Source organism: Symphalangus syndactylus, chromosome 3 (assembly GCF_028878055.3).
Source record: "Symphalangus syndactylus isolate Jambi chromosome 3, NHGRI_mSymSyn1-v2.1_pri, whole genome shotgun sequence".
NCBI classification, from domain to species: domain Eukaryota; kingdom Metazoa; phylum Chordata; class Mammalia; order Primates; family Hylobatidae; genus Symphalangus; species Symphalangus syndactylus.
Window position 1 is genome coordinate 14,421,733 of NC_072425.2, and position 27,395 is coordinate 14,449,127.

The following is a 27,395-nucleotide window of genomic DNA, read 5'->3' on the forward strand; positions in this document are numbered from 1 at the left end:
CCTGTAATCCCAGCTACTCAGGAGGCTGAGGCAGGAGAATCACTCCAACCCAGGAGGCGGAGGTTGCAATAAGCTGAGATCGTGCCACTGCACTCCAGCCTGGGCAACAGAGCAAGACTCTGTCTCAAAAAAAAAAAAAAAAAAAAATTGGTGAAGTGAATTCCAAATGTTTTTTGAGCACTTTTTTTGTACCATACACTGAAGTTGAAATTCAGCGGTGGTCAAGATGGTGCCTCACAGGGGTCACAGACTAATGGAGGAGCACACACAGAAGGACTAATGTGGGTGACATGACAAGTGACAGGGACTGCATCAGGGAGGCTCTGTCCCAGCCTGGCAGTCAGGGAGGGCTTCCTGGAAGAAGGGACGTCTGAAGTGAGGCCTGAAGATCAATCCAGCTCTTACTGGCAGAGCAGGACCACGGGCTCCTGCAGGCTCAGGGACTGAGTAGAGAGGGGCTGGGGGAAGCGTCACTTCTGTAACCAGCATCCCCACCCCCTCGAGGCATAAGCCCCCCCATCTCAGCTAGGCTCTGGGGTGGGGGCAACCAGTGAGGGCTGGGCATAGCCTCCTTGTGCCTGGCAATAAGGTGGGGCTGGGCAAGGGCAGCAATCCTACCATCCTTCCTCCAGGAGATCTTGGGGAAGGGGACACCCCAGCATTCGCAGGACAGCCTGGTAGGGTGCCCCTCTCTCACAGTCAGGGTGTGGGATTCCCTCGAGGGGAACACTGGAGCAACTGAGTCAGAGCAGAGAGAGGGTTAGTGGGGGTGGGGCTGAGATGGGGAGGGGATGAGCAAGGCGAGGGCAGGCTGGAGGAGGGCTGTGTCCTGGGACCCAATCAAGGCAACAGCCCCCTCCCCCTGCCCAGCCCAGGAGACCCTCACCCCAGACGTTCAGATTGTAGTGTTTCTCTGAGCGGCCGGCCTGGTTCAGCGCCTCACAGGTGTAGCGGCCCGCATCCCACACGTCGGCTCTGTCCACCTGGCAGAAAGCAAAGACACCCCATGGGCGGGGACAGCACAAAGATGGGTGAGCCCTGGACAGACCGTGTGACTGCAGGCATGTCACGTGACCTTGATGAGACCCCCCCCCCCCCCCAAGCTCCCCACTTGGAGCAAGGGGCAGTGACAGCATCTCCCCACCAGCTGCACCGGGAAGTTTCCAGAAGCCGGTGCCTGTGGTGGGCCTGAGAAGGGCCCCCTCGATGGCAGTCCTGCCAGCCTCCCCACCTTCATGGCCCAGATCTGCTAAGGGGGAGGCATGTGACTGGATCAGACCTGCTCCTGCCTTTCATCTGCTCCCAGCCTCTTTGGAAAGCCCAAGAAAACAGACCCAAAGAGAAGGTGGAGGAATAAGGCTGGTGGGGTGCAGGGGACCTGTCCTCAGGGGTCAGCTCCTGACACGGGGTTGCTGGGGCTAGGCTGTGGCTTTGAAGAATGAACGGAAGGAGGGGAAACCAAATGGCAATGCTCTGAGTTGGGAATGATCACATCACAAGGTGTAGAGGGGTGGGAGGAGGAGCAGGCAGGTGACCAAGGTTCTAACCCAACAGCTGGTGCCACTCAGCTGAGTCAGGGGCCCTGAGGGAGGCCTCGAGGAACCAGTCCTGGGGTTTTGTCCTCAATCCCCTGGGGGGAAGGGGACTTGCAGGTCACTGAGCTGGGGCACCTGCAGGCCCCACCCTGCCCTTGGCCCGAGGTGGAGGCCTGCTTGGCTGGCCGGGGGCCTGCACACCTGTAGCAAGGCTTTGTCTGCGGAGAGGTGGACTCCAGGCCGTGGTTCCAGGGGCCGCCCATCCTTCCACCAGCTCAGCACGGGAGGGGGCGTGGCGTGGCTCTGGCACTCCAGGGCCACTGACTCATTGGCCACGACGGACACATTCAGCTCTTCTCCGAGGATACTCGGGGGCACTGCGGGAGGGGGCAGGAGAGGGGCTCCCTCAGGCACATGGGTGGGGCTGGCAAGGAGGGGCCACACTCTGGGTCAGGCCTAGCTACTCGCAGCAGCCAGGAGTGACCACCCTTCCTCTGCCTTCAGTCCTGCTTTGGAGGAGCCAGTCTGAGTAAAATTGTCACGATATCCACATCCCAGATTTCTGCATGTTTCCACGGAGGGAAACTGGGGAAGGAAACTCAGGGTCTCCCTGTGTTATTTCTTACAGATGTCTGTGAATCTATAATTATCCACAGTTATCTCAAAACTTTCTAAAATTTAAAATTTTTGTTTAAAAAAAATTTTTTTAAAGCAGGTCTCAGAACCACCTTTTGCCCCTGAGACAAAAATAACCAGTGCAGCTTTGTAGGAAGGAACGCAGGGTCCAGGGGGAGAACTCCTGGGGTGGAATCCTGCCTTCCACCACGCGCTCACCATGCGAGGCCCTGGGGATGCTACTTACACTCCTGGGCCTCAGTCTCCTCATCTGTAGAGTGGGGATAATGAAAATCCCCACCTGGTGGGGCCGCCATGAGGGTCAATCCAATGGCACAGGTGGGGCTCTTGGGCATACAATATGTGTTAATCATCTTCACTCCAGCAAAGGGAAAGAGCTAGAATCGAATCCTTCCTACCACCTCCCACCCAAGACTACATTCATTCGTTTTCTTTTTCCTTCTTTCTTCTTACTTTTTCTTTCTCTTTCTTACTTTTTCTTTCTCTTTTTCTTTTTTCTCTCTCTCCTTCCTTCCTTCTCCATTTTCTTTCTTTCTCTTTCTTTCTTCTTTCTCTCTCTTTCTTTTTTTCTTTTTTTTTTTTTTTTTGACAGAGTCTGGCTCTATTGGCCAGGCTGGAGTGCAGTGACATGATCTCAGCTCACTGCAACCTCCACCTCCCGGGTTCAAGTGATTCTCCTGCTTCAGCCTTTCGAGTAGCTGGGACTATAGGCAAGCACCACCATACCCAGCTAATTTTTTGTATTTTTAGTAGAGGTGGGGTTTCACCGTGTTGGCCAGGCTGGTCTCGAACTCCTGACCTCAGGTGATCCACCCACCTCAGCCTCCCAAAGTGTTGGGATTACAGGCGTGAGCCACTGTGCCCAGCTCCCAGCATTCTCTCTTATACCCTCACGGAGCCCCAGAAAAACCCAGAGGAGGACATTTAAAAATAAGCTACTGTGGTTACAGTGGCTTCATGAGCTCAGGGGCTTAGTGAGTCCCCATGGTGACCTTTGAGGTGAGTGCTATTTTTGCAGGTGAAGAAATGGTGGTCGAGAGAAGCAAAGTGACCAGCTCAAAGTCACAGAGGCAGGGTTTGAATCCCATGTCGTTGACACTCAAGAGCCGGCTTTCCTAACCACCACTCCACGCTGTTCCTGCTACTTCACACCCCTTCCGCCTCTCCCTGAACACGGGGCAGAGCTCCTGGCTATGCGGGACCACCTGCCCAGCCTCCCACCCATTGCGGGAGCTCACACTCCAGGGCAGGTCTCCGGAGCTCACTGATCCCTACTGGAAGGCAGCCGCTCTCAGGTGGACGCTCCTCCATCCACCCGCCCTCTCTCCCTTTGGAAGTGACTGGGAATCCCCCCACCTCATCTCCTTGGAGTTACTGCTCTGAACCACGTGGCTTTCCCAGTCTGAGACTCACTGTGGACTTGCAGGACAACATCCCGGCGGTCCTCACCCACCGCGCTCACAGCCACGCAGGAGTACCTCCCAGAGTCGGAGGCCCGGGCGCTGGCCAAGGCGAGGACCCGGCCCCCAGGGAAGACCTGTGATCCCAGGGGGAAGCCCAAATTAGGCAACTGTCCTGCTGTCGCAGGCCCCAAGCGGCAGAACCTCGCCGGCCCTGCTGCCGAGCACGCCTGGACAGCCTGCCCCAGACCCTCAGAGCCCCTCATGATGCAGGGAAACCCAGGGTTGCATCTGGGCCTCCGGACCTCTGCCAGCTGGCAATGACACTGGACCTCAGGAAGAGTCCTCTAGAGCCCCTCTGTCCACTCGCCACACATGGCCAGTGAGCCCTTGAAATGTGGCCAGGCCCAATTGAGACAGGCCCCAGGTACAAACTACGCCACAGACTTCAAAGAGTTCATATGAAAAGAAGAATATAAAATATCTCAATAATTGTTTTTATTGATCTCATGATGAAATGAAGCTATTTTGGATATACTGGATTAACTAATGTGTATTATTAACATTGATCTCACTTGTTTCTTCTCACTCAGTTTACTGTGGCTACGAGAACATTTACAATGACATAGATGGTTCACGTTCATGGAACGTATCGTTACCATTGGGGAGTGTGACTCCAGCCTCTCTGTTCAGTCCCGCCTCCCTCCAGCCCTAGGCCCTGGGCTATTGCTGCTTCTCCCTCACCCTAAGTTCCCAGGGCCTGACCTCTGTTCCCAGCATCTACAGGAGGTGCAGGGAGGTGAGCCGGGGCCACTCAGCCCTACTGACCTGCAGGCCAGGGGTCCCTGCAGCAGACACAGGGTTTCCATCCTTCACCCACATCAGTGTGGGGCGGGGGGCACCGGTGGCATTGCAGGTCAGCCGGACAGGGGTGTTGACCAACACAGGGCCTGGCAGGCTGGGCGGCAGCGTGATTCGAGGGGGCACTGCAGGGCAGGGGTGACATGGGGCACAGGCTGAGCCCCACTGGGGCAAAGCAGGCAGGGCCCCTGGCTGGGCACCCCTGCAGGAGCACACAGCCACAGCAAAAGCACAAGGACAGCCATCCAGACACAGGCTCTGAGCCACTTCACTGCCCCCGAGGCTGCTAATTCCATCCTTTCAACACCACCACGAGGCTTCTATAGATGGGAAACTGAGGCTCACAGGGGGAAAGTCACCTGCTCAAGGCTGACCAGCCAGGAAGCAGCACTCTCACTCAGGCCTCTGGTCAGCAGAAGGTCATTGATTATGGGGATGGGGAGGGGACCAAGGGTCCCTGGACAGTGCTACTTCCTAACTCAGGGGTGGTGTGAGATGAAATACCATATTACAGGCAGTCCCCTTTCGGCAGAAAATAGCCAGAAGATTCCATTGTATCTGGGAGGCACCAGCCATGATGCCCAGGGTCCCAGGCCTCTGCCCAGCTCCCCACTGCTCTTAGACCCAACCTCTCCCATGGCCCATGAGGCCCAAGAGGTCCAGCCTCCATATGGCCACCAGCACCATCCTGGCCCTCTTCTCAGTGTTATAAACCCCAGACCCCATGGCCTCCTTTCAGTTTCTCAAATTCCCCAGGTCTTCATAACCTCAGGCCTTGGCAGAGACCTCAGTGTAGGTATCCAAGTGTCAAAGATGCCTCCTGGACTCCACAGGCCAAGTCAGTGCCCTGTTATAGGTGCTCAGTTGCACCTCATGTTCACCAGCTGCTATCAAAATTGACATCAAGTAGTACTCTGGGGAATGATCTAATTGCTGTGTCCTCCACTAGACTGAAAGCTCCTAGATCTGTCTTATTTAGGGATGTAGGTCCAGCGTCTGCCCCAGAGCATGGACTCAATAAACGTGTTGGATAGAAAATGGATCAATGAAAGAATGGGTAGTTAAATGAGTGAATGGATGGTGAATGGGTGGATGGGTAGGTAGACGGATGGATGGATAGATGGGTGGATGGATGGGAGGGTGGACAGGTAGACAAATGGACAGGTGGATGAGTGGGCAGACAGGTGGGTAGATAAATGAATGAAAGGATGGTTGGGTGGATGGATGGATGGATGGATGGATGAGTTAATGGATGGAGGGGTGGATGGGTGGATAGGTGGATGGGTGGATGAGTGGATGGGTGGATGGGTGGATGGGTGGATGGATGGATGGATGGATGGATGGATGGATGGATGGATGGATGGATAGATGAGTTAATGGATGGAGGGGTGGATGGGTGGATAGGTGGATGGGTGGATGAGTGGATGGATGGAGGGGTGGATGAGTTGATGGATGGATGGATAGATGATGGATCGATGGGGTAACGGATGGATGGAGTGGTAGATGGATGGATGAGTGGACAGGTGGATGGACAGACTAATAGACAAATGAATGAAAAGACAACTTTTTGGACAAGGGACCTTGTAGGCCCAGGGAAGCTCACCATTGACCTGTAGGCCATACTGCAGCTCTGTGCTACCTGCCACATTGGATGCCACACAGCGGTAGCTCCCAGCATCAGAAAGCTGTGCTTGCTCAATGCGGAGAACTCTCCTATCCGCTGATACTGTCACTCCCATCCACGAAGAGACAGGTTGGTGGCCCTTGAACCAGGAGACATCTGGGGAAAGGAAGAGAGATGCAAGGGGGAAAGGAAGAGAGATGCAAGGGGGAATGCAAGAGAGAAGCAAGGGTGCTGCCAGCCCGTCAGACTCTGCTGGTGTGGTGAGCATCCAAGAGAAACTTCCAGGGTGACCACACTATTTTTTCAGGCATTGGAGAAGGTCAGAGTTCTTCATTCAGGAAAGGGAGCCAGGGTGGAACCGGGCAATGTTGCCCAAGACAGGACCAAGGGTGGAGAAGAAGCCCCATGGGCAGAGGCTGAGGCAGCCAGGAGCAGAGAGAGTCAAATTCAGCCCTGCCCTCCCCCTACCAGGAGACCCCCTCCCCTAGGGGGCATTAGAGAACATGGACCAGCCCAAAGCAGCAGCCTCAAAGCCAGGCTGGACCGCGTGTATCTGCAGCTTCCCTGTATCCTGCCAGGCCACGCCCCCGGAACTCAGCAGGCGTACCCACGAGAGGGGGCAAATAGCCCCAGGGCTCACAGGCAACAAGCAAAGCAGGGTGGGCCTAGTTCAGATGGGAGCAGGAGAGAGGCCTTCCTCCTGGGCCACCGTAAGCCTCACCCAGTCCCCTGTGCAAACACCCACACCCAGCTCCCAGCGCCCTGCCCTTTCCTCCACTGCTGGTCTAGAGGGGAGGACCCTACAGACCGGATGGTGACTCTGAGGTCCTGATCCTCGCCCCCAGCCCCAGACAGCCCTGTGAAGTTTACTGTGAGTAGATGCCCTGCAGGCCTGTTTCACACTGGCTCTGGACCCTAGCAGTGCCTTGGCCCGAAGGACATTGTTGAAGAGGAAGAGAGGAACATGAGAGAAATGGGGGGAAAGACCTGCTGATTTCTCCCCATTGTGTCCAGTCAGAGTCCCTGGGTCACTCGCCAGCCTCATTAGACAGTGAATTGGGCTGGAAGTAGCTTTCAGCCAAGAGGAGGGGTCTTACCAGGAGGGGGCACGCCCGAAGCCAGACACTCCAAGGTCACTGAGGCATTTTCCAGCACTGCCTTGTTGACTGGGCCTGGCTCGATGTTGGGGGGCACTAGGGGGAGACAAGGAGAGACCCAGCTTGGTAGGTGCAAAATCTGGGCAGCTCTAATCCCAGCCATCCCAGCAGTGCTGCTCCCTGCTCCCCATAGAAAATCCTAGACAAAGGGCTCTAAAACAGTTCACGTCCTCAGACTAAGCAACCCCACTCCTGGAAGCAAGCCCAAGAACAAAGAGCAACAGGCTGCCATCCTTACCGCAATCACACAGCACCCAGCCCCCACCATCCTTACGGCAATCACACAGCACCCAACCCCCACCATCCTTACAGCAATCATATAGCACCCAGCCCCCACCATCCTTACAGCAATCATACAGCACCCAGCCCCCACCCCAGGACAGCTGACGCCAGCACAGCCAGGGGAAGGGACAAGGACAAGGACAAGGATTTCCCTGCAAATAAACCCCCAAAATAAGCAAACGTAAATATGAATGTGGGCAAGTCTGCTACTAAAAATCCCACCATGGCTCACGCCTGTAATCCCAGCACTTTGGGAGGCCGAAGCGGGCAGATCATGAGGTCAGGAGATTGAAACCATCCTGGCTAACACGGTGAAACCCCGTCTCTACTAAAAATACAAAAAAATTAGCCGGGCGTGGTGGCGGGCGCCTGTAGCCCCAGCTACTCGGGAGGCTGAGGCAGGAGAATGGCATGAACCCGGGAGGCGGAGCTTGCGGTGAGCCGAGATCGCGCCACTGCACTCCAGCCTGGGCAACACAGTGAGACTCCAACTCGAAAAAAAAAAAAAAAAATCCCACCAAAAGCAGCCAAAAGGGACTACAGAGCTATTGCTAACACTTTCATTTCAGGGCTTTCTACTTCCTCTGAAGTTAAGTGCATAACTATGACTGAAAAACCTCCTCCCTCTCCCTCGCCACACACCCCAGCCCCAGGGGTCCCCAAGGGATCACCCAACATCCTGGCCTGGGCCCTGCTGGCTATCCACGTCCTCACCCAAAACTTTCAGCGCCACTTCCCTCTTGCTCTCCCCAGCCAGGTTGGTAGCGGCACAAGTGTAGATGCCCTCGTCCCTCAGGTCCACCTTCTCAATCTGGAGGGGAGAGGGCAGAGAGGATGCCACGGGGCCGTAAGAGTGATTACAGGACATGGTGTGTGGCCAGGCTGCTGCCGAGCCCGGGGGCAGGAGCAGTGAGGCATGGGGACACTTGGCTCTGGAGGTAGAGTTATGAGCCAAGCACTCGGATTCCAGGGATTCGTCCGATCTCCAGGCATACCATTCCCTGTCCCCCCCACCCCCCGCCGACATTTTCTCCCTCTGACAACTGAAGCTCCTAGGACCCGGAAGAGGCTGAGGCTCGCCTTTCAGGCTGAGAGGGCTCTGGGCCCTTCCTATCCCCAGCCTGCTGGGCTTTGCTCAGAGTCTCCAGGAAGCCCCCAGAGCAGCCCCTCCACCTGTGCCCAGCTGGCTCGCCAGCCCTGGGGCCCCTGCACATACCTGTAGGTTCCCCCCAAAGGCTGCCAGGGCTACACCATCCTTCCACCAATGGAGGCTTGGGGTAGGCACCCCATCCCCTATGCACTGGAGGGTCACAGGCTGCAGGAAAAGAGCTGTGATGTTCTCACCCCCAATGATACTGACCGATGGGAACTCTGGGAAGGGAAAGAGTCAGGAAGAGCCCGGGTCAGAATCAGGAGGAGTACAGTGGGCACCCAGCAACCCCCTCGATGCCTGGGGGTGAGAAGGTGCCCTTGAAGGGCTGGCCAAAGGCTAGCATCTAGCTTCTGCCCGCCATATCCCCCAAACACATGGCTTAGGGAAAGAGCTCTAGACTGGCAGCCAACAGAGTAGTTATTCCCTTTAAAAATTCTCCCATCCATCTATGCACCCATGCATCTATTAATGCATTTATTCATCTACCTATCCTTCTGTCTATCCATCCTTCCATCCATCCACCCACCCATCCATCATCTACCAATCCATCCAGCTAGCCATCCACCCACTCACCCTTCCATCCATCCACCCACCCATCCATCAATCCACTTATCCATCCACTCACCATTCTATCCATCCATCCATCCCTCCACCCATCCACCCATCCATCCACCCACCCATCCATCCACTCATCCATCCACCCACCCACCCATCCATCCACCTACCCACTCATTCATCCATCCACCCACCCACCCGTTAATCCATCTACCCACCCTTCCATCCATCCACCCACCCACCCATTCATCCATCTACCCACCCTTCCATCCATCCATCCATCCACCCACCCATCCATTTACCAATCTATCCATTTACCCATCCGTCCACCCTTCTATCCACCCATGCTTCCATCTATCTACCCATCCATCCACCTTTCCATCCATCCATCCATCCACCCTTCTATCTGTCCACTCATTCATCCACCAACCCATTCATCCACCCACCCATCTACCCATCCACCCACTGATCTATCTATGCATCCTTATGTGTGCTGAGCATCTACTCTGTGGCCAGAACTATGCTGGGCCCCTGGACACAGCAGGGAAAGGCAGCTACCATGTTGCCCTCTCAAAGCTCACAGAGGTGGACAGTGGAGATGGACAACCAAATAAGCAATCCCAATGTAGTGAGTGGAGGGCTAAGGCATTGAGAGGCTGGGCAGTGCGGATGAGAAACATGGTAGAATCGAGGAAGAGTATTTCAGGATATGCCTGAAAGATAAGGAACTAGGCAAGAAAAGAGGAGGGAGAATGTTCCAGGCAGAAGGAGCAGCATACATAGACTTGAAGGTGAGGGAAAGAGGGCTGATCTATTAAAAGAACTAAGTGAAGTTCAGCATGGTTAGCATGAAGAGAGCAGATGGAGAGAGAGGGAGCTGGGGAAAGGAGTGAGGCCTAGAGACTGGTCAAGACCGAGGATAAGTGTGACAAGTGGCCCAGCCCAGCCTCTCACACCTGCATCTCTGTGGGGAACTAGGAAGTCCAGCCCAGAAACGCCATCCAGAGAAGACCAGCCCCGTGCCCTTCCAGGCCTGCCACAGCCCTCTGGCGCCACCCACCCCTGGCATCTCAGGCTGCCCACAGCTTCAGAATCCCAGGCGCCCACTCACCATGCACAGACACCTCCACCTCGGCCCCGGCAGTGCCCGCCTCATTGGTGGCCTGGCAGGCGAAGAGGCCTGAGTGGTCCAGCTCCACATGGTCAATGTGCAGTGTGGTCCCCTGTGAGGCCACCTGCACCCCGGCCAGCTCCTCAGCTGGGCGGCCATTCTGCAGCCACCTAAGGTGAGTAGGGAGGGGGGCACGTCAACCTGAGACCAGGGAAGGCCAGGCCGGGCAGGACAAGCAGGAAGCCTAGAAGTTCCTCCCACCTGCTCTCACCAGCCGTGGCTCCAGGCCTCTTTCCTACTCCTGGAAACAGGAAGCCTCTCTCCTGTCCACTTCCCCCCACAATCCGCAAAGCACACGGTCTCTGCCTACCCCCAATCCTGGCCTCCACCACCACTGACTCACTGGATAGTGGGTACTGGGGAGCCTGAGGCCTGGCAGGGAAGTTCCAGGGGCTGTCCCACGATGGTGGTCACCTGTCCCAAGCCTTCAGCCACCAGGAGCTGTGGGGGCACTGCAGGCAGAACACACTCCTGGGTGTTTGGAGCTGAGCAGCCACTGGCCTCAAACCCTCCCAAGTCCCCAGTGCCTTCAGAGCGAGGCCCGGCTGCACCTCACTCTCAGGTCTCCCTATCAGTGGCCCTTCCTCCGGGAGGCCTTCCAGGGCCACCCAAGGCAGATAAGGGGACACCCCGGGCTCCCCAAAGGCTTGGGCCTGATTATTTAACATCTGCCTCCCTGGCAGACTGAGGGCTCAGGAGTCCGGCTGGCCTTGTTCCCAGCTTCATTTCCAGCGCCACTTGGGGTCAGCACAGCACTAGTACCTGAGATGCTTCAGCAATGGATGGAAGAGCAGGCGAAGTCCCCACCCACCCTGCTGGGACCACACCCACAAGCCGGCATTAGGAAAGTCTCCCTAAAGGGCCATTCCATTGGCAGAAGGCAGAACGAGGTCCTCCGTCCTGGGTGACCCAGCCCAGGGTCCTGGGCACAGTCAGGGACCCTTGATCCTGAGGCTCCACCCTGCCCACTCCTAGCCCTGCCGGCCCCACAGCCCAGTTCTCAGCGTCCTCATCTGTGTCATGCAATGCGGGGACACTGGTTACTTCTCCCTACCCTCCCTCCACTCCAGGAGCTCTCTCAGGACAAGCACGCAGCAGGCCTGGGCAGAGGTCCACAGCCCAGGCAGCTCTGAGTGGGGTGGGCTGGGCTCACCCTGAACCTCCACAGAGTACTGCAGCATGGCTTCCCCGGCAGGACTGCTGGCCACACAGCTGTACAGGCCGCCGGATGCCTCCCCCGGGCTCTCCAGCCTCAGCACGCTGCCACTTGTCTCCAGTTGCGACTCGTTGCTCTCTGCCACGGGCAGCCCCTCGTGGTGCCAGGAGAGGGTGGGGGGCGGGTGGCCTCTGGCCAGGCACTCCAGTGCCACAGGCCTCCCAGCCACAGCCTTCACCACGTGTGGTCTTCCACCGGCACCCTCAATGGTGGGTGGGACTGGAAAAGAGGCAGGGGGTGGCTTGGGGACCACAGCTGGACGCCAGCCTGCTCTCATCTCAGCCCAACAGGCCCGCTGAAGCCCCTCACCGACCCCACTCCATGTGAAACACTTCCTTCTTTCACCTCCACTGGCCGAACCCCCTGCTCAGACCCCAGGGCAGCAATCTCACCCACCTCAGCCCCTGGGTGCACCACCCCACCCCTGGGTGCTGACTGTTGCCTCTCCATCCCCGCTGCTACCCCAGCAAGCCCAGCATGAGTGGAACGAGGGCCAGCCTACTTGCATCCCCAGTGCCTATACACAGCAGGTCCAGTATCTGCTGGACTCAAATGAGACCCCCAGGACTGGGACAGAGCTCTGCTCCTGGAAGTCCCGTCCCTCCCTGGTCTCAGGAGGCAGAAGACTGGGGCAGACCCGAGCCCAGATGGTTTGGCTTGGGGGGCTCCTAACTTAGCCAGCGACAGTCAAGGGGACCAGATGTTAACTACGCTTGGAGCCCATGGTGGCCATGCCAGAGGAGAAATTTCTCTTCTACCCTCAAGGAGACCCTCAAGTTGCTGAGCTGATGAAGCCATTATCAGGGGACAAGGGGCAACCGTGGCCTGGGAAATGCTTCTTAACCTTATTTGGGCATAAGACCTTTTGAAAATTTAATAAAAACATACACATTTCCTATTTCATTTCCTGGGGGACCTCGGGTCCCAAAATAAGACTCCCTGAGCTAGTGGCGGGGCCATCTTCAGAGGCTGCCGTGGAGCCCATGGAGCTCAACTGCCCTTTGGGGTCCCTGAGGCTCCAACACCCAAGCCCTTTGCATCTTTAGAAGCCAGAGCTCCTGAAATGACTCCCCACGGGGGGCCAGGCTGACCCCTATCAGCTTGCACGCTGCCCTGTCACACTTCACCGGGGCCCTGCTCAGACCCATCCAGAGCCACCGACCCCCTTTCCTCTGAGTTCTTCAAAAGTCCCCAGAGCCCAGCCCCTCAGGGCTGAGCTGATGCTGAGGTTCACAGCGTGAGGTTTGGAGTCAGATCTGCCCACGTATGGACCAGGTCCCACCACCTCCTAGTGGTGTGAACCTGGGGAAACCTCTCTGCTCCAGAGCTTCACTGTGATCATCTGTAAGTGGGGACACGAGAGCTCAAGTCCCTTTGCCAGCTGATCAAATGAGCTGATGCTGCAAAGTGCCCCTCTGGTCTAGCTTACAGAAGTGATGAACTAAGGGCAGTTAATTATTGTGGTGGTCACAGGGGTCTGGGCATGGTTTAGTGAAAAGCCCTACACCATGAGGGGAGACCTGGATTCTACATTTAGCTCTGCCATGGCCTCCTAGACAGGTCCTTCTACCCCTGGCCTCAGTTTCCTTCCGTGTATGAGGGAAGTCGCATGAGCTGGGAGGACCCTTCTCCCTAGATAATGTCTTGGTCCCATTATCCTTTTGCCTCTGACCACTCCAAGTGGCCACTTAGCCTTCCTTTGGAGACAGGCAGGGGCCACCATGGCTGAGTCCCTCCCACTGCCCACCCTGGCTGCCGTGGCCCCTGGCTGCTCACCATAAACATCCAGCCTGGTGGCCTTCTCTGCGGCCCCCACAGCATTGCTGGCCTTGCAGGTGTAGATGCCGGCATCTGAGCTCTGGGCCCTCCCCAGCTGCAACTGCCGACCGCCCCTAGTGTAGACCACCTCGGTGCTGGGGGGAAGCAGGGCCCCGTCCTTGAACCAGGTGATGTTTGGGGTGGGCACTCCTCGAGCCTCGCACAGGAGCTGCACTAGGTGGCCCTCCATGACGGCCACCTCGCCTGTCTCGTTGGAGCCCCAGATGGTGGGGGGTGCTGAGAAGGAAAGCAGTGGGGGCTGGTCACAGGCAGCCCCTGAGGCCTCTGGCATCTTCCCCAGGGCAGCAGACTCATGCCTTTGGGCCACAAGACACACCACAGGCTTCCATTGTGGGGGTGGAAAAGGCATGGTGGACAAGGAGGGCAGGGGTCTGGGGACAGATGGGAGAGGCCAGCATGGGGACATGCTGGTGTGGAAGGTGCAGGAGGTGGGGGCGGAGCCACAGGTGTGGATTCCGGGCCCTGCTCTGTCTCTAACTCACTGGAAGATCAAGGGTGAGCCACTTCCCCTCTCTGGGCCTCAGTCTCCCGTCTGTGAAATGAGGGGCTGGGCTAGATGAGGAAATCACACAGGGCTGGTCACTCACCACCGATGCTACCCAGGACAATTCTAGGGGCACATGGGCACAGCATGAAATAACTGCATCTCAGAATGGAATGGCTACGCCCCTCCCAAGTCTCCTTCTATCCTGGTCACAGCAAGGAAAGGCTGCGTTTGGTGCTACTATGCATGTCCCTAACCTTTCTAGCACTTTCTACTCTCCGCTTTTTAGCACGGAGGGCGCGCCCTCTGCGGAGTCCACGCCTTGAGGAGTTACAACATTGCTCTATGGGGTATGTTTGTTTTTTCAGCTTCCTTAGCCAAGTGGCGCTGGTTTTCTGCTCACAGTTTCGATATTAAATATCCTTTATAAGAATAAGGGCTATTTAAATAAATGTGTTTCAGTATAAGGAAGTGTGACTCATTTAAAGAAAAGTAACTCATAATTCCAAGTGGTATCAGAAGTAGTAAATTTAGGCCAGGTACAGTGGCTTACGCCTGTAATCCCAGCACTTTGGGAGGCCAAGGCAGAAGGATCACTTGAGGTCAGGAGTTTGAGACCAGCCTGGCCAACATGGTGAAACCCCATCTCTACTAAAAATACAAAAATGAACTGGGTGTGGTGGCAGGTGCCTGTAATCCCAGCTACTTGGGAGGCTGAGGCAGGAGAATCACTTGAATCTGGGAGGGGGAGGTTGCAGTGAGCCAAGATGGTGCCACTGCACTCCAGCCTAGGCAACAGAGAGAGAATTCATCTCAAAAAGAAAAAAAGGCCGGGCGCGGTGGCTCATGCTTGTAATCCCAGCACTTTGGGAGGCCGAGGCGGGCGGATCACGAGGTCAGGAGATCGAGACCACGGTGAAACCCCGTCTCTACTAAAAATACAAAAAAATTAGCCGGGCGTGGTGGCGGGCGCCTGTAGTCCCAGCTACTTGGAGAGGCTGAGGTAGGAGAATGGCGTGAACCCAGGAGGCGGAGCTTGCAGTGAGCCGAGATTGCGCCACTGCACTCCAGCCTGGGCGACAGAGCAAGACTCCATCTCAAAAAAAAAAAAAAAAAAAAAAAAAAAAAAAAAAAAAAAAAAGTAGTAAATTTTTAGAGCTGGGATGGAAACCATGGATTTGGAAAACGCTGGGCCAGATAACCTCTATCCCCTGACCCTGACCCCAACCCCAACCCCAGCCCCCAGCTTTCTTGGACTCAGGGATCACTCACCAGGTCCCCCATTTCAGCCCTCACTCTCCCTCTAAGGCAGCGGGCAGCTGGGTGGGAAGCTTCCTGAGTAGCCTGTGGCGGGGTCCCAGAAGGCGTTGGGGCTCACCATGAACTCGGAGCTGGAAGTCCCTGGCCTGCTGACCAGCTGGGCTGAAGGCCACGCACTGGTATCGTCCCTCATCCCCCACGTGACTGCCGGTGATCCTGAGAACCTGGCCATCCTCCTGCACCTGCAGGTGAGGGCCTCCCGGAAGCACAGGCCTGGAGAGACAGGCAAGGGAAAAGCGCCAGTAAGGCCGAGGGGCTGGACGGGGCACACTGCACACAGGGAGTGTGTGGCTTGTAAAAAGCGAGGCGGGGCCATTCATTAACACCAAGAGGTGGGAGCAACACAAAGGTCCAGTAAGCAAGGAACGATCAACAGCGTGTGGTCCATCCATGCCACGGGACATTATCCAGCCACAACAGTGAAGGCAATTCTGACACTCGCCACAATACGGATGAACCTGGAAAATATGCTGAGTGGAAGAAGCCAGACACAAAAGGCTACACACTCTATGATGCCAGTGATGTGAAATGCCCAGAACAGGCACGTCCATAGAGAAGGAAAGCAGGCTTGTGGTTGCCAGGGGCTGGGGAGAGGGGGACAGCGACTGGCTGCTGATGGGTCCAGGGTGTCCTTTTGGGGTGATGGAATGTCAGGAACTAAATAGAAGTGAATGTTGCCCCATGCTGCAAATGTACTAAATGCCACTACACTGCACACCTTTTTTTTTTTTTTCCTTGAGACTGAGTCTTGCTCTGTTGCCCAGGCTGGAGTGCAGTAGCGTGATGGCTCACTGCAACCTCCGCCTCCTGGGTTCAAGTGATTCTCCTGCCTCGGCCTCCCAAGCAGCAGGGACTACAGGCGCCTGCCACCATGCCCTATATATAAATTTTTTTTTTTGTATTTTTAGTAGAGACGAGGTTTCACCGTGTTAGCCAGGATGGTCTCGATCTACTGACCTCGTAATCTGCCCACCTCAGCCTCCCAAAGTGCTGGAATTACAGGCGTGAGCCACTGCACCCGGCCCACTGTACACTTTAAAATGGCTAATTGTATGTTATGTGGAATTTTTTTTTTTTTTTTTTTTGAGATGGAGTCTCGCTCTGTCACCCAGGCTGGAGTGCAGTGGCTTGATCTCGGCTCACTGCAACCTCCACCTCCTAGGTTCAAGTGATTCTCTTGCCTCAGCCTCCCAAGCAGCTGGGATTACAGGCGCCTGCCACCATGCCTGGCTAATTTTTTTTTTTGTATTTTTAGTAGAGACAGGGTTTCGATATGTTGGCAGGCTGATAGCTCCTGACTTCAGGTGATCTGCCCGCCTTGGCCTCCCAAAATGCTGGCATTACAGGCGCGAGCCACTGCGCCCAGCCCGTTATGTGAGTTTTACTTAGAGAAAAAGTGAGTTTAAAAAAAGAGGCTGGGCACAGTGGCTCATGCCTGTAATCTCAGCACTTTGGGAGGCCAAGGCGGGAGGACTGCTTGAAGCCAGGTGTTCGAGACCAGCCTGGGCAACAAAGCAGGACCTCCCATCTGTACAAACATTTTTTTAAAAATTAGCCATTGTTAGTAGTGCACACCTATGGTCCCAGCTATTTGGGAGGCTGAAGTGGGATGATCTCTTGAGCCCAAGAAGCCCAGGAGTTTGAGGCTGCAGTGAGCTGAGATCCTTCCACTGCCGTCCAATCTGAGCAACTGAGCAAGACCTTGTCTCCAAAAAAAAAAAAAAAAAGGAAAGGCTAAGAGATGAGAAGACCTTGCTGAGGTAAGAATGGGGTCTCCCTGGCTAATCTCCTGCTGGGTGGGAGGTGCCCTTACAGCCCTCAGTCTGGGCCCTGGGTGGCACATGCCATGCCTGTCAGCTCCCCAAGAAGAGTTCAACCTCCCCCAACCCCCACATCCAGCAGGCTGAGTCTGGGCACCACCCCACGCCATCCTCGGCGGGGGGCCACTCACTGCCTGTCCTTGGTCCACTCCACCTGGGGCGTGGGGACTCCTGAGGTCCAACACTGCAGCTCCACGTCTGCACCAGCCAATCCCAGCACCTCCTGAGCAGCCCCGGCTCCAAGCACGGAAGGAGGGGCTGGGGGTGAGAAGGGGTGAGGGGTGGGAAACTATTCAAACCCTGCAAGCCCCGCCTACCACGGGGCCTTTGTCTGTGCAGACCCCCCAGCCTGGGCCCCCCTCCTACTCGACCTTCCTGGGAAGCCCCCCAAAACCCTGGCCAGAAGGGCTTGCTCTGGAGCCCTCAGCATCCAGACTGTTCTTTGGTAGCACTTGTGACAGTAATGATTTTGCTAATCACCTGTCTGATGTCTGTCCCCCGAGCCTGATAGCTCTGTAAGGATGGGGGTTGGGTCTGTCATGCGCCCCTCTGTGACCCCTGCTCTCCGCAGGCAACGTCTACCCTCTCCCCCGGTGTGCCTGCAAGAGTTGGGGCTACAGGGCCAGACACACTTGAGAGTTGCGGGGCTCAGGCCTCACTCACTGAGCACAAGGAGATGGAAGTCCCTCTGGGTGGTCCCAGCCTGGTTCTCTGCCCGGCAGGAGTAGAGCCCAGAATCACCCTCCTGGATCCTGGGGAAGTGGAGGGACTGGCCCCCGTCCAGGAGGCGGTGGCCGCCCACCTTAGGAATCTGGGTAGGAGAGGCCAGAGGGAGCCAGTAAGAGGGGATCCAGCCACCACCCTCAGCATCAGTAATGAGGAAACTGAGGCCCAAGAGGTGGCTGGTGGCTGGAACGGTGCCATGCTCTCTGCCACGCAGCCCCCTGCCAGGCTTCACTACATGACTACCGTCCTCCACTGCCCTGAACCCCAGAGCACCCCCAAAGACACCTGTCACATCTCCCCGCCCCACCTTGGCACACGCAGGAACGCCCATCCAGAAGGCCTGTCCCCAGCCCAAATCCCACCCATACCCCACCCACCCTAGGGGGACACCCACCAGCTGCCCGTCCTTCAACCACACGATCTCAGGAACTGGAAAGCCGTTCGCATCACACTCCAGCGTCAGGGACTGCCCGGCCATGCCCGACACGTTGGCCTTGCGCCCATCCTCTCGGATGCTGGGGGGCACTTGGGGGCAAGGAGAGCCGAGGAGCTGCTTCCCTGCCCCCTTAGAGCCGCAGCCGAAGGGACCTCATCTGGGCCATTCCCTCCCCTTCGTCACTGGGGTTGGAGAAGGTCTGCCTGTCCCCGTTCGCCCAGCCACAAACGGTCCTGTGGACCTGCAGATGGCCGCAGCAGCCTTGCCCTGGGACTGACACACCCCTAGTCGTGCCCAGGCCCAGATGCCACCCTTTCTGACTCTCAGCTTCGAAAGGTGCTGGAGTCCCCTTAGATGCATCCGGTTCTACACCCAACCTGGTGTCACAGTGACCAGCGAGGGTCCCCCTGAGTCAGAATCTCTGAAGGTGAGGCCTGGCTATGCTTTTGTAAACAATGTCTTAAGCCAGTCATTACAGGGCAAGCCAGAGCAGCTGGTCCTGGGGAAGCAGCAGGTGGCGTTAGGAGCTGTTAGAACTGCCCAAGCGAGGCCAGTTCATCCTGCCGGCAGAGACCACTCTCCAGCCCACCCACACTGCCTGTGTCAAGGGGGGTCCCCTTCCTCTGCACATAGCACCCTGGATGTGGGGGCGCTCTCCCTGCTGAGGACAAGAATGTGAGAAGAGGCCAGGGGTAAGTTTTAACCCAGAGGTGGGCTCTGGGGCTCTGCACTGCCATCTGTGCTCATTTTTAAAAATAATTTTTTTAAGTTTATTTTATGTAGAGACAGGGTCTCTCTCTCCCAAACTGGTCTTGATCTCCTGGGCTCAAGCAATCCTCCTGCCTCAGCCTCCCAAAGTGCTAGGATTATAGGCGCGAGCCACCACGCCCAGCCAAGGGGTCATTTTAAAATGCCTTCACCTCTAGACCAACCTCAAAGACACATGGAATTCCAGGTGCTTCCCCCATACTGTCTCCGTGGGGGTCTCTCTAGGGAAGTGGGGTGTCCAGTGCAACCTGCCACTCTCCTAGCCCCCTCAAGCCCTCCCCCTCGCTGGCACCTGGTGGCAGGACCTGATTCTCCTGTGTAGGAAGCTCTCAGGCCCTGGGGAACTGGCACTGCCACACCTGGGCATGCCGTGGTACTGTCAGACCCCCGGCATCACTGTGGGCCTCTGGCCGGATGTGGTCCTGGGAGGAAGACAGGCCCGTCCCTCGGTCCCTGCCACTTTCCTCTCCTGCCCCCAGCTCTGGCTCCCTGCTCACCATAGACCACCAGCTTGGCTCTCCTGGACGCGGAGCCCACCTCGTTGGTGGCCTGGCACTCGTAGTCTCCACTGTCCGTGGGTGAGACGGAGGCCAGGAACAGAGACCCCTCTTCCAGCACCGCCACACCTGGCCGGCCATGCAGGGACTCCGAGGACGGGCCCTTCCGCCATGTGACCTGCGGCTTGGGCGTTCCTGGCAGGGTGCGTGGAGTCATCAGTACAAACACCCTGACACCTTCCCCTCCACATCTGCACTGTCCCCCACATCTCTTCCGTGCAAAAGGGACTGACTATCCAGGGAGGACTCCAGGCACCTCCGTCCCCCCCCGAGGCTGGGAAGAGCATTTCCCTCGGAGCTGTGGGCACCCCCACACCCGCCACCTACCCACACTGCCCATCCATACGGCCTCCTGGGGTCCCTGAGGGACCAAGGCAGGGGACTGCATGCCTGTTTTCTGGTTCTCTTCACAGCAAGGCCCCAGTCCCCTCACTTAGAATTGCACCCCAACTGGCACCCCCAGCCCCTGCCCTCCCTGCTTTTCAGCCATCGTCGTCCACTTTCCGGTGACCAGAGGACGCATCTATGATTCAAGTCTCTGTTGCCTCTTGTCTGTGTCCCCACCCCACGAGGGCCAGGCTCTTTGTTATTTTCCCTGCTGCCACCGCCAGCCTCTTGCACAGTGCTTGGCAAACAGTAGGCACTAAATCAAAAACGAGCCGAGGCTACCGTGCTCCAGCACCCTGCATTGTGCCCTGGGGTCAGGGCCTGCGGGAGGCCCCAACTCTGCTCAGCCTGCTTCTGCTCCTCCCTCCACAAGCCTGGGACAGTCACTTTGCCAGCCACAACCCCCAGCCCCACTGTGAGTGCCACACCCCCAGCCCCCAGCCCCACTGTGAGTGCCACATCCCCCAGCCCCCAGCCCCACCGTGAGTGCCACATCCCCCAGCCCCCAGCCCCACCGTGAGTGTCACACCCCCCAGCCCCCAGCCCCACCATGAGTGCCACACCCCCCAGCCCCTTGACCTCTAGGACACGCCCCATGTTGGTCCATGCACACAGCCTGGTACACAGTAGGTGTGCCACTGGGCTGGAGTGGAGCTGTTACTCACGGGCCCCAAGGACAGAGCCTGCCCAGAGGGGGTCCTATGTGGGCTGAAGCTAACAGCCCAGTCCTCCAAGTGACCCCTTTGAGGCACACTGCCCAGAGGTCGCAGCGTGAGCCCCAGGCACGCGCTCTGCTGCCGCCATCCTGGCCGTAGCTCTTACCTGCCCCCTGACCTCCGCCAGCGCTGACTCAGGGGAGCCTGTGGGGTCCCCACACTTGCAGATCGGCACGTCACTCCCACCCGCCTTCTGCTGCTAGCACTGGTCATCAGGACTGTTGTAGCTAACACTGATTATCATCAGAAAGGCCCGCCCCTGGCAGCGGGGACCCAGGGCTAGACACTTACACTGTAGGCCGCTCACTCTTTCATCCTTGGAAGGACCAGTAAGCATGGTGGCGGGGAAGACATGGCACGTAGAAGGCACACTGGCATCATCTCTGCAGGAGGGTGCCCTGCCCCCTCCGCCATACCCTGACTGCCCACCGTAAAGTGCCAGAGACCCTCCCTGCTGGCATGAGGGAAAGGGAGGGCCCAGGGCCCTGCTCCATGTCCACCCACGCTCTACGTGTCCTTGGGCAACTTACTGAATCCCTCTGTGCCCATTTTCCTCTGGAATCCTCTGCCCAGAACGCAGGCCAGAATGTCCCACTGCCAGCGGCTGCTACCCCCACTCCCCACTGTGGGTACACACCACACACACACACACACATGATACACACACCACACTACACACACGAAACACCATACAAACATACCACACACAAACATACACACCAAGCACTACACACACCACACACTATACACACCAAACACCATACACATACCACACACCACATACATACCAAACAACACACACCACACACTATACACACCACCCACCACATACATACCACATACTATACACCCCACACACTATACACACTACACACCAACATACACACACACCACACACTACACATACCACACACACCACATACACACCACATACCACACACTAACATACACACACCACACACACAGCATACATATCAAACACCACACACACCACACAGCACATACACACCACACACTACACACACCACACACAATACACATACCACACACAATACACATACCACACACAACCACAATACACACTACACACCACCCACAATACATACCACCCACCACACTACACACACCGCCATACACGCACCACACACAATATACACACCAAACACTGTGCACACACCACACACAATATATACCACACACCACATACAAACCATGCACTACACACACCACACACCACACACACAACATACACACCAAACACCATGCACACACCACATACACACCAAAAACTATACCCACCACATACACAACGCATACAACATATACACCAAACACTACACACTACACACACCAAACCACACACACAACAGACATGCCAAACACCACACACACACACCACATACCACATACACCAAACACAATACACACACCACACACACACACCACATACCACATACACCAAACACAATACACACACCACACACACAACATATATACCAAACACTGCACACACTACACACACCAAACACCACATAGCACATACACATCACATGCTACACACCATACACACACACACCATGCACACGAAACACCATACACACACACACAACATACATACCAAACACTACATACACACCCCACACCCCACACACCACATACCACATACACACACCACACACCACACACACCACATACATACACCACACACAAACACCATGCACACCACACACACAACATATACACCAAACACCATACACACACCACACACCACACACTACACATTATACACAAACACCGTGCACACCACACACACAACATATACACCAAACACCATACACACACCACACACCACACACTACACATTATACACAAACACCGTGCACACCACACATACAACATACACCAAACACCATATACATAGACCACACACACACAGAACACATACATGCACACACCAAACACTGCACAACATACATGCCAAACACCACACACACACACACACCACATACTACATACATCACACACAGAGAGAACACATACATGCACACACATCCCACACATGACACACACACCACATACACACACTACACATTCACACACTCACACACATGCATACCCCCCTCTCATCTTCCTCAGCTTTCCCCTGAGAGCCCCTGTACTTCCCGCCACCCCGGGGGCCAGGCCTTCCGAGCTGCAGGTCGGGAGGGGTGATGGGTTTCTGCTGTGGAACTTGGTTTAGCACAGACAATCTCAGCCTAAAGTGCTCTAGTGCAGGGCGGCCCTGCAGCTCTGTGACAAGGAGATCCCCGCGCACCAGCTGCTGCCCCGAGTCACTCACGTTGCCCCCTCCCCACTGTGCAGAGTCCCACACACCACACACCACACTCACCACACACACCCCCAAGTAGGTGTCCAGGCTGTGGGCCCTCACGCCCCACCCCACCCCACCCCACGAGGAAGAGGCAGATGGTGTCACTGCAGGGCCCAGGGAGTCCCCATGAGGGTGCTGGGCTCAGTCCCATCCCTGTAGCCCTTAGAGCGCTCCGAGCTCAAGGCCACAGGGCTGTGAAACAAGGCCCTCCTCACCGGGAAGGAGGCCGGGGCAGCCCAGGCGGCAGGCCCGGTGGGAGAGGCAGTGCTATCAGACGGGATTTGGGTGAGGCTGACAGGCTCAGGGCTGGTCCCTGACCGACCAGGGCTGCATGTGGCAGTCAGGGTCCGGGTGGGTCCCACCTTCCACTGTCTCCCACCTCCCCAAAGCGCAGAACGGCTGCTTGCTGTTAGCAGAGTCCAACGCAAGGTGGCGCCATAGTCAAGGGCCCGGGACCTGGGTCGGGGAGGGTCGGGGGGCCAGGTGGGCAGGTGGGCAGCTCTGCGCCTGGGGATCCAGAGGGGCTCCCAGAGCTCCCACCCAGGTCCTCCCCTTGCCTAGGTGGGTGCCATCCCTGCTCCTACCTGCCTCTCCCTGAGTCCTTTTCTGGGGCCTTCTGGGGCCTCCCGGGGCACCCTGTGGCTTACGGAGCAACGAACGAGACTAGAGATGCCCCCCAGCCTCCTGCCAGGCTTTGGTGACCTGCCACTTGCTACCAGACACCAGACAGCACCCTGCAGAGAACCTCAGCCCCACAGAGGGGAGGCGGCGCTCCCAGCCATGGAGGAGCCCAACGCCAAAAGAAGCAACTGAGGCAGTGGCGGGGGCTGAGGAGGGATCTTCTGGGTGGGGCCGTGGGGTTCACAAAAAGGCAGAAGCCAGGCATCCAGCACATTTCCTGAGCCCTCCTAAGGTTGCCAGCCCCGTGCACACATGGGGTCCCACTGAGAGCTCACAGCAGCTCCATGCAGAGGGGCTGGTACAACCCCGCTGTACAGACAGGGAAAGTGCGGCTCAGAAAGGAGATGGAGACTGCCCTGAGTTACACAGCCAGGAAGGGCCAGGGCAGCGGTCAGCACTGGGCAGCTGACCCAAGATGGCTATCAGCCCCATACCGTGCTCCTGCCCCAAAGACAAGCCCAGAAAAGCTGGTTTGGCCAGAACCACTGAATCCATCCTCTGTGGGAAAGTCAGGGGCATGGGGAGAGGTGGGCTGACCACGAAGCCCCAACCCACAAGGACCCTGGGCTGCCTCAGCCCTGGCGATCACACCTCCAGATGCTGATGGGCACAGGGGGGCAGGGCAGGGGTCACACTTGTCCACATTCTGAGTCACACCCTGGCTGTATGACTTCAGGCAAGTCACTTAACCCCTTTGGGCCTGGATTGCCCCTAATAAAAAAGGAGTGAATGCTAACACCATCCTGCAGGGTTGACAATGGGATGAACCACCTGGCATGCTGCTGACAAGGAGCACGTGCCCCGTGGGCTCCGCCTGCCACGTGCAACCCAGGGCACTGGAACGTGAGTGGGGACACCTTCCTAGGCCAGCCCACCCCACCTCCCCAGTCCCACCCCAGACGCAGCTTCACCTCTGGCAGGGCACGGCAGGCTGGCGTTCTCTCCGGCCACTCGCTCCAGCAGGCCGCTGGTCTCATCAGCCCCCCAGTGTGGTGGCTCTGTAGGGAGGCAACATGGCCACACTCCTACCTCGAGCCCAAAGCCTGGGACCCCTCAACCCCTGCCTCCAAGGAACCCAGGGCCAATGGGGAGGGCGTCCCCTTCCAGAATCCCAGCTCCTAGCCTCTTGGCAAGCCCAGTCAGGGCCAGGGGTACTGGCTCACCCTGCAGGGAGGCCCCATGGTGCAGCCACCAGGGCCGAGCCCCCACAGGCTGGGGAGGCTGAGCTGTACCCTCAAACACAAGGGGCCATGAGTGGTCCCTCTCAGCAGTGGCTTTCCAAGCTTTTATCTATTTATTTATTTTAAGAGATGAGGTTTCACTATGTTGGCCAAACTGGTCTCAAACTCCTGGGCTCAAGCGATCCGCCCACCTCGGCCTCCCAAATTGCTGGGATTACAAACATGAGCCACCGCACACAGCCCCAAGCTTGTTTTAAATTCCTAATAGTGAAACTGCTAGCACCACTGATCCAGAACTTTCTATGCAGCAGGTGCTTCACACTCTCTCTCACATGGACCCCCCCACATACTACTGGACCCACTTTGCAGGTGAGGAAACTGGGGTCAGAGAGTGTAGGTGACTGGCCTATGGTTGTCTGGATGGCCCTGGGTCCAGTGTCACTCCCCAGTTACTGCTCCAGGTGCCTCTGTCCACCCAGGTACTCAGGGGCCCCACAGGTCACACCGCCCAAGGGTAAGGAGTACAGGGAATCCCTGCTGGGAGCTCTGAGGACCACCTGGTCCATACCCAAGGGCTGACAAAGGCTCCTGGACACAGGATAGCCCCAAAGCTGTGGGGCTGGAAGGTCCCAGAAAGGGCCAGGGCTCTATCTGTCCCAGGAAGGAAGGGAACGGGCAGGCACAGAGCCCGGAACAGAGAAGAGCACCTCCCAAGTCCAGTCTGTGGCTGGGAGAGCTGGGGAGAAGCAGGTTCTGGGGCCAGGGAGACTCACCCAGCACCCTGAGCTCCACCTCCCAGGCATCCACTCCGGCGCTGTTGGAGGCCTCACAGCGGTACCTCCCGGCATCAGAGGTTCTGATGGCTGCGAAGTGGACGGAGCCCTCAGGACCCTGGCCCTGCAAATCCACGCCATCCTTGGACCAGCTCAGCTGGGGCTCTGGGTTGCCCTCAGCGACACAGTTCAGATCCAGGGCTTCTCCCACCAGCACCTTCAGAACCTGGGGGCCTGGCTGCACCTGAGGGGGGACTGAGAGGCCACAGGAGGGGTATCAAGGGTGGGGGACCCAGGCGAGAGGGTCCCAGAACCTAGACCCAAGCCACATCTCAGATGTCACCAACCAGCAAAATTGTCATGGAGCACAATCTAAGGCTGGCAGGAAAAGATGTTGGGACACCTCACGTGGACTCCCCCAAAGTGAGTGAGCCTCCGGCCTTTCACCTGAACACACGCACTCATGAAAGACTCAACCCTCAGAGCTGAGCTTGTATATCCCTCTGCCCTCGCCAATGTGCCTGACATCATTTAAGAAGCACCACTCAGGGCTGGGAGCGGTGGCTCACACCTGTAATCCCAGCACTTCGGGAGGCCGAGGTGGGCAGATCGCCTGAGGTCGGGCGTTTGAGACCAGCCCGGCCAACATGGCGAAAACCCATCTCTATTAAAAATACAAAAATTAGCTGGGCGTGGTGGCGCACACCTGTAATCCCAACTACTCGGAGGCTGAAGCACGAGAATTGCTTGAACCCGGGAGGCGGAGGTTACAGTGAGCTGAGATCGTGCCACTGCACTCCAGCCTGTGTGACAGAGGGAGGCTCTAAGAAAAAAAAAAAAAAAAAAAAGCGCCACTTGGGATTCATCCAGCTCAGTGCACAGGGGAAACTGAGGCAGGGCAGAGGGTTTGACTCATAATGGCCAAGCAAGGTTCGGAGGCAGCATGCGCGGAGGTGGCTCCAATCCCAGTTCAGCTCCTTATAGCCAAGGGACCCTGCTCCAGCCAGAGCCTCAGTTCCCCCTCATCACAACCCCTCCCGCCCGGCGGGATGAAATGAGGTGCAGCACTAAAGCAGCCAACACAGAGCCCGGTGCCTGGCATGCTGTGGCTGGAGTCGCTCCAGCTGGGCAGCACCGCTGCCCCATCCTTCCCTCCCCCTGGCTGTGGCTTCCCGTTCCTTCACATTTGTGGTTTCAAGTCACTTTCTCATCCTCCATCTCACTCGGTCCTTCCTACATGGCAAGTGATGCCATCCATGCCCGCACATTTTGCAGAGGGGGAAACTGAGGCTCAGAAAGGTTATGTGACTTGGCCAGAGTCGCCCCCCTCCCTCAGGGGATAGGAGCTGGCACCAACTCTGGGTCTGAGTGTCCAAGGGTCCAGGCCCCTGCGGGGCCAGACTGGCTGGGCACAAAAGAATTCTCAGAGCCCAGTGGCCACCTTGCTCCAGGCACTGCATGGGACACTGGGACAAGTGTCCTGGACCCTCAAGGGAAGCTGAGGTGCACGCACCCCCTACGCAGCTTCTGAGAAGGAGCCTGGATATAAAACCACCCATGGGATCCTGGCCCTTGGGTGGAGACCAACCCCTTAGCCCAGGGCCTGGGTGCCCAGGAGCACAGAAAGCATGGATGCCCCACCCATCTGTCCATCTCTCTCACACACCCGCTGAAAACAATAACAGCTTCCACTGTTCTGAGCATTCGATGCCCACAATGGGATGGGCTTTATTATGGCCTCACTTT

General features: G+C 57.0%; 1 protein-coding gene across 6 annotated transcripts in view; it reads right to left on the bottom strand.

The window, feature by feature from the left end:
• Window positions 1-27,395, bottom strand: part of HMCN2 (hemicentin 2) — a 172,615-nt gene that overhangs the window by 69,232 nt on the left and 75,988 nt on the right. For all 6 annotated transcript variants that reach the window (XM_055270698.2, XM_055270699.2, XM_055270694.2 and 3 more), the window contains 20 exons: window positions 25,650-25,904; window positions 24,607-24,693; window positions 19,481-19,675; window positions 18,174-18,304; window positions 17,717-17,864; window positions 17,185-17,311; window positions 15,292-15,446; window positions 13,367-13,645; window positions 11,528-11,809; window positions 10,718-10,826; window positions 10,315-10,484; window positions 8,712-8,866; window positions 8,210-8,306; window positions 7,154-7,249; window positions 6,036-6,212; window positions 4,400-4,557; window positions 3,585-3,708; window positions 1,737-1,912; window positions 887-983; window positions 619-738 (listed from right to left, as the gene is read on the bottom strand). In XM_055270698.2, coding sequence (XP_055126673.1) covers window positions 619-738; window positions 887-983; window positions 1,737-1,912; window positions 3,585-3,708; window positions 4,400-4,557; window positions 6,036-6,212; window positions 7,154-7,249; window positions 8,210-8,306; window positions 8,712-8,866; window positions 10,315-10,484; window positions 10,718-10,826; window positions 11,528-11,809; window positions 13,367-13,645; window positions 15,292-15,446; window positions 17,185-17,311; window positions 17,717-17,864; window positions 18,174-18,304; window positions 19,481-19,675; window positions 24,607-24,693; window positions 25,650-25,904 — 3,138 coding nt within the window. The remainder of the gene's footprint in view (window positions 1-618; window positions 739-886; window positions 984-1,736; window positions 1,913-3,584; window positions 3,709-4,399; window positions 4,558-6,035; window positions 6,213-7,153; window positions 7,250-8,209; window positions 8,307-8,711; window positions 8,867-10,314; window positions 10,485-10,717; window positions 10,827-11,527; window positions 11,810-13,366; window positions 13,646-15,291; window positions 15,447-17,184; window positions 17,312-17,716; window positions 17,865-18,173; window positions 18,305-19,480; window positions 19,676-24,606; window positions 24,694-25,649; window positions 25,905-27,395) is intronic.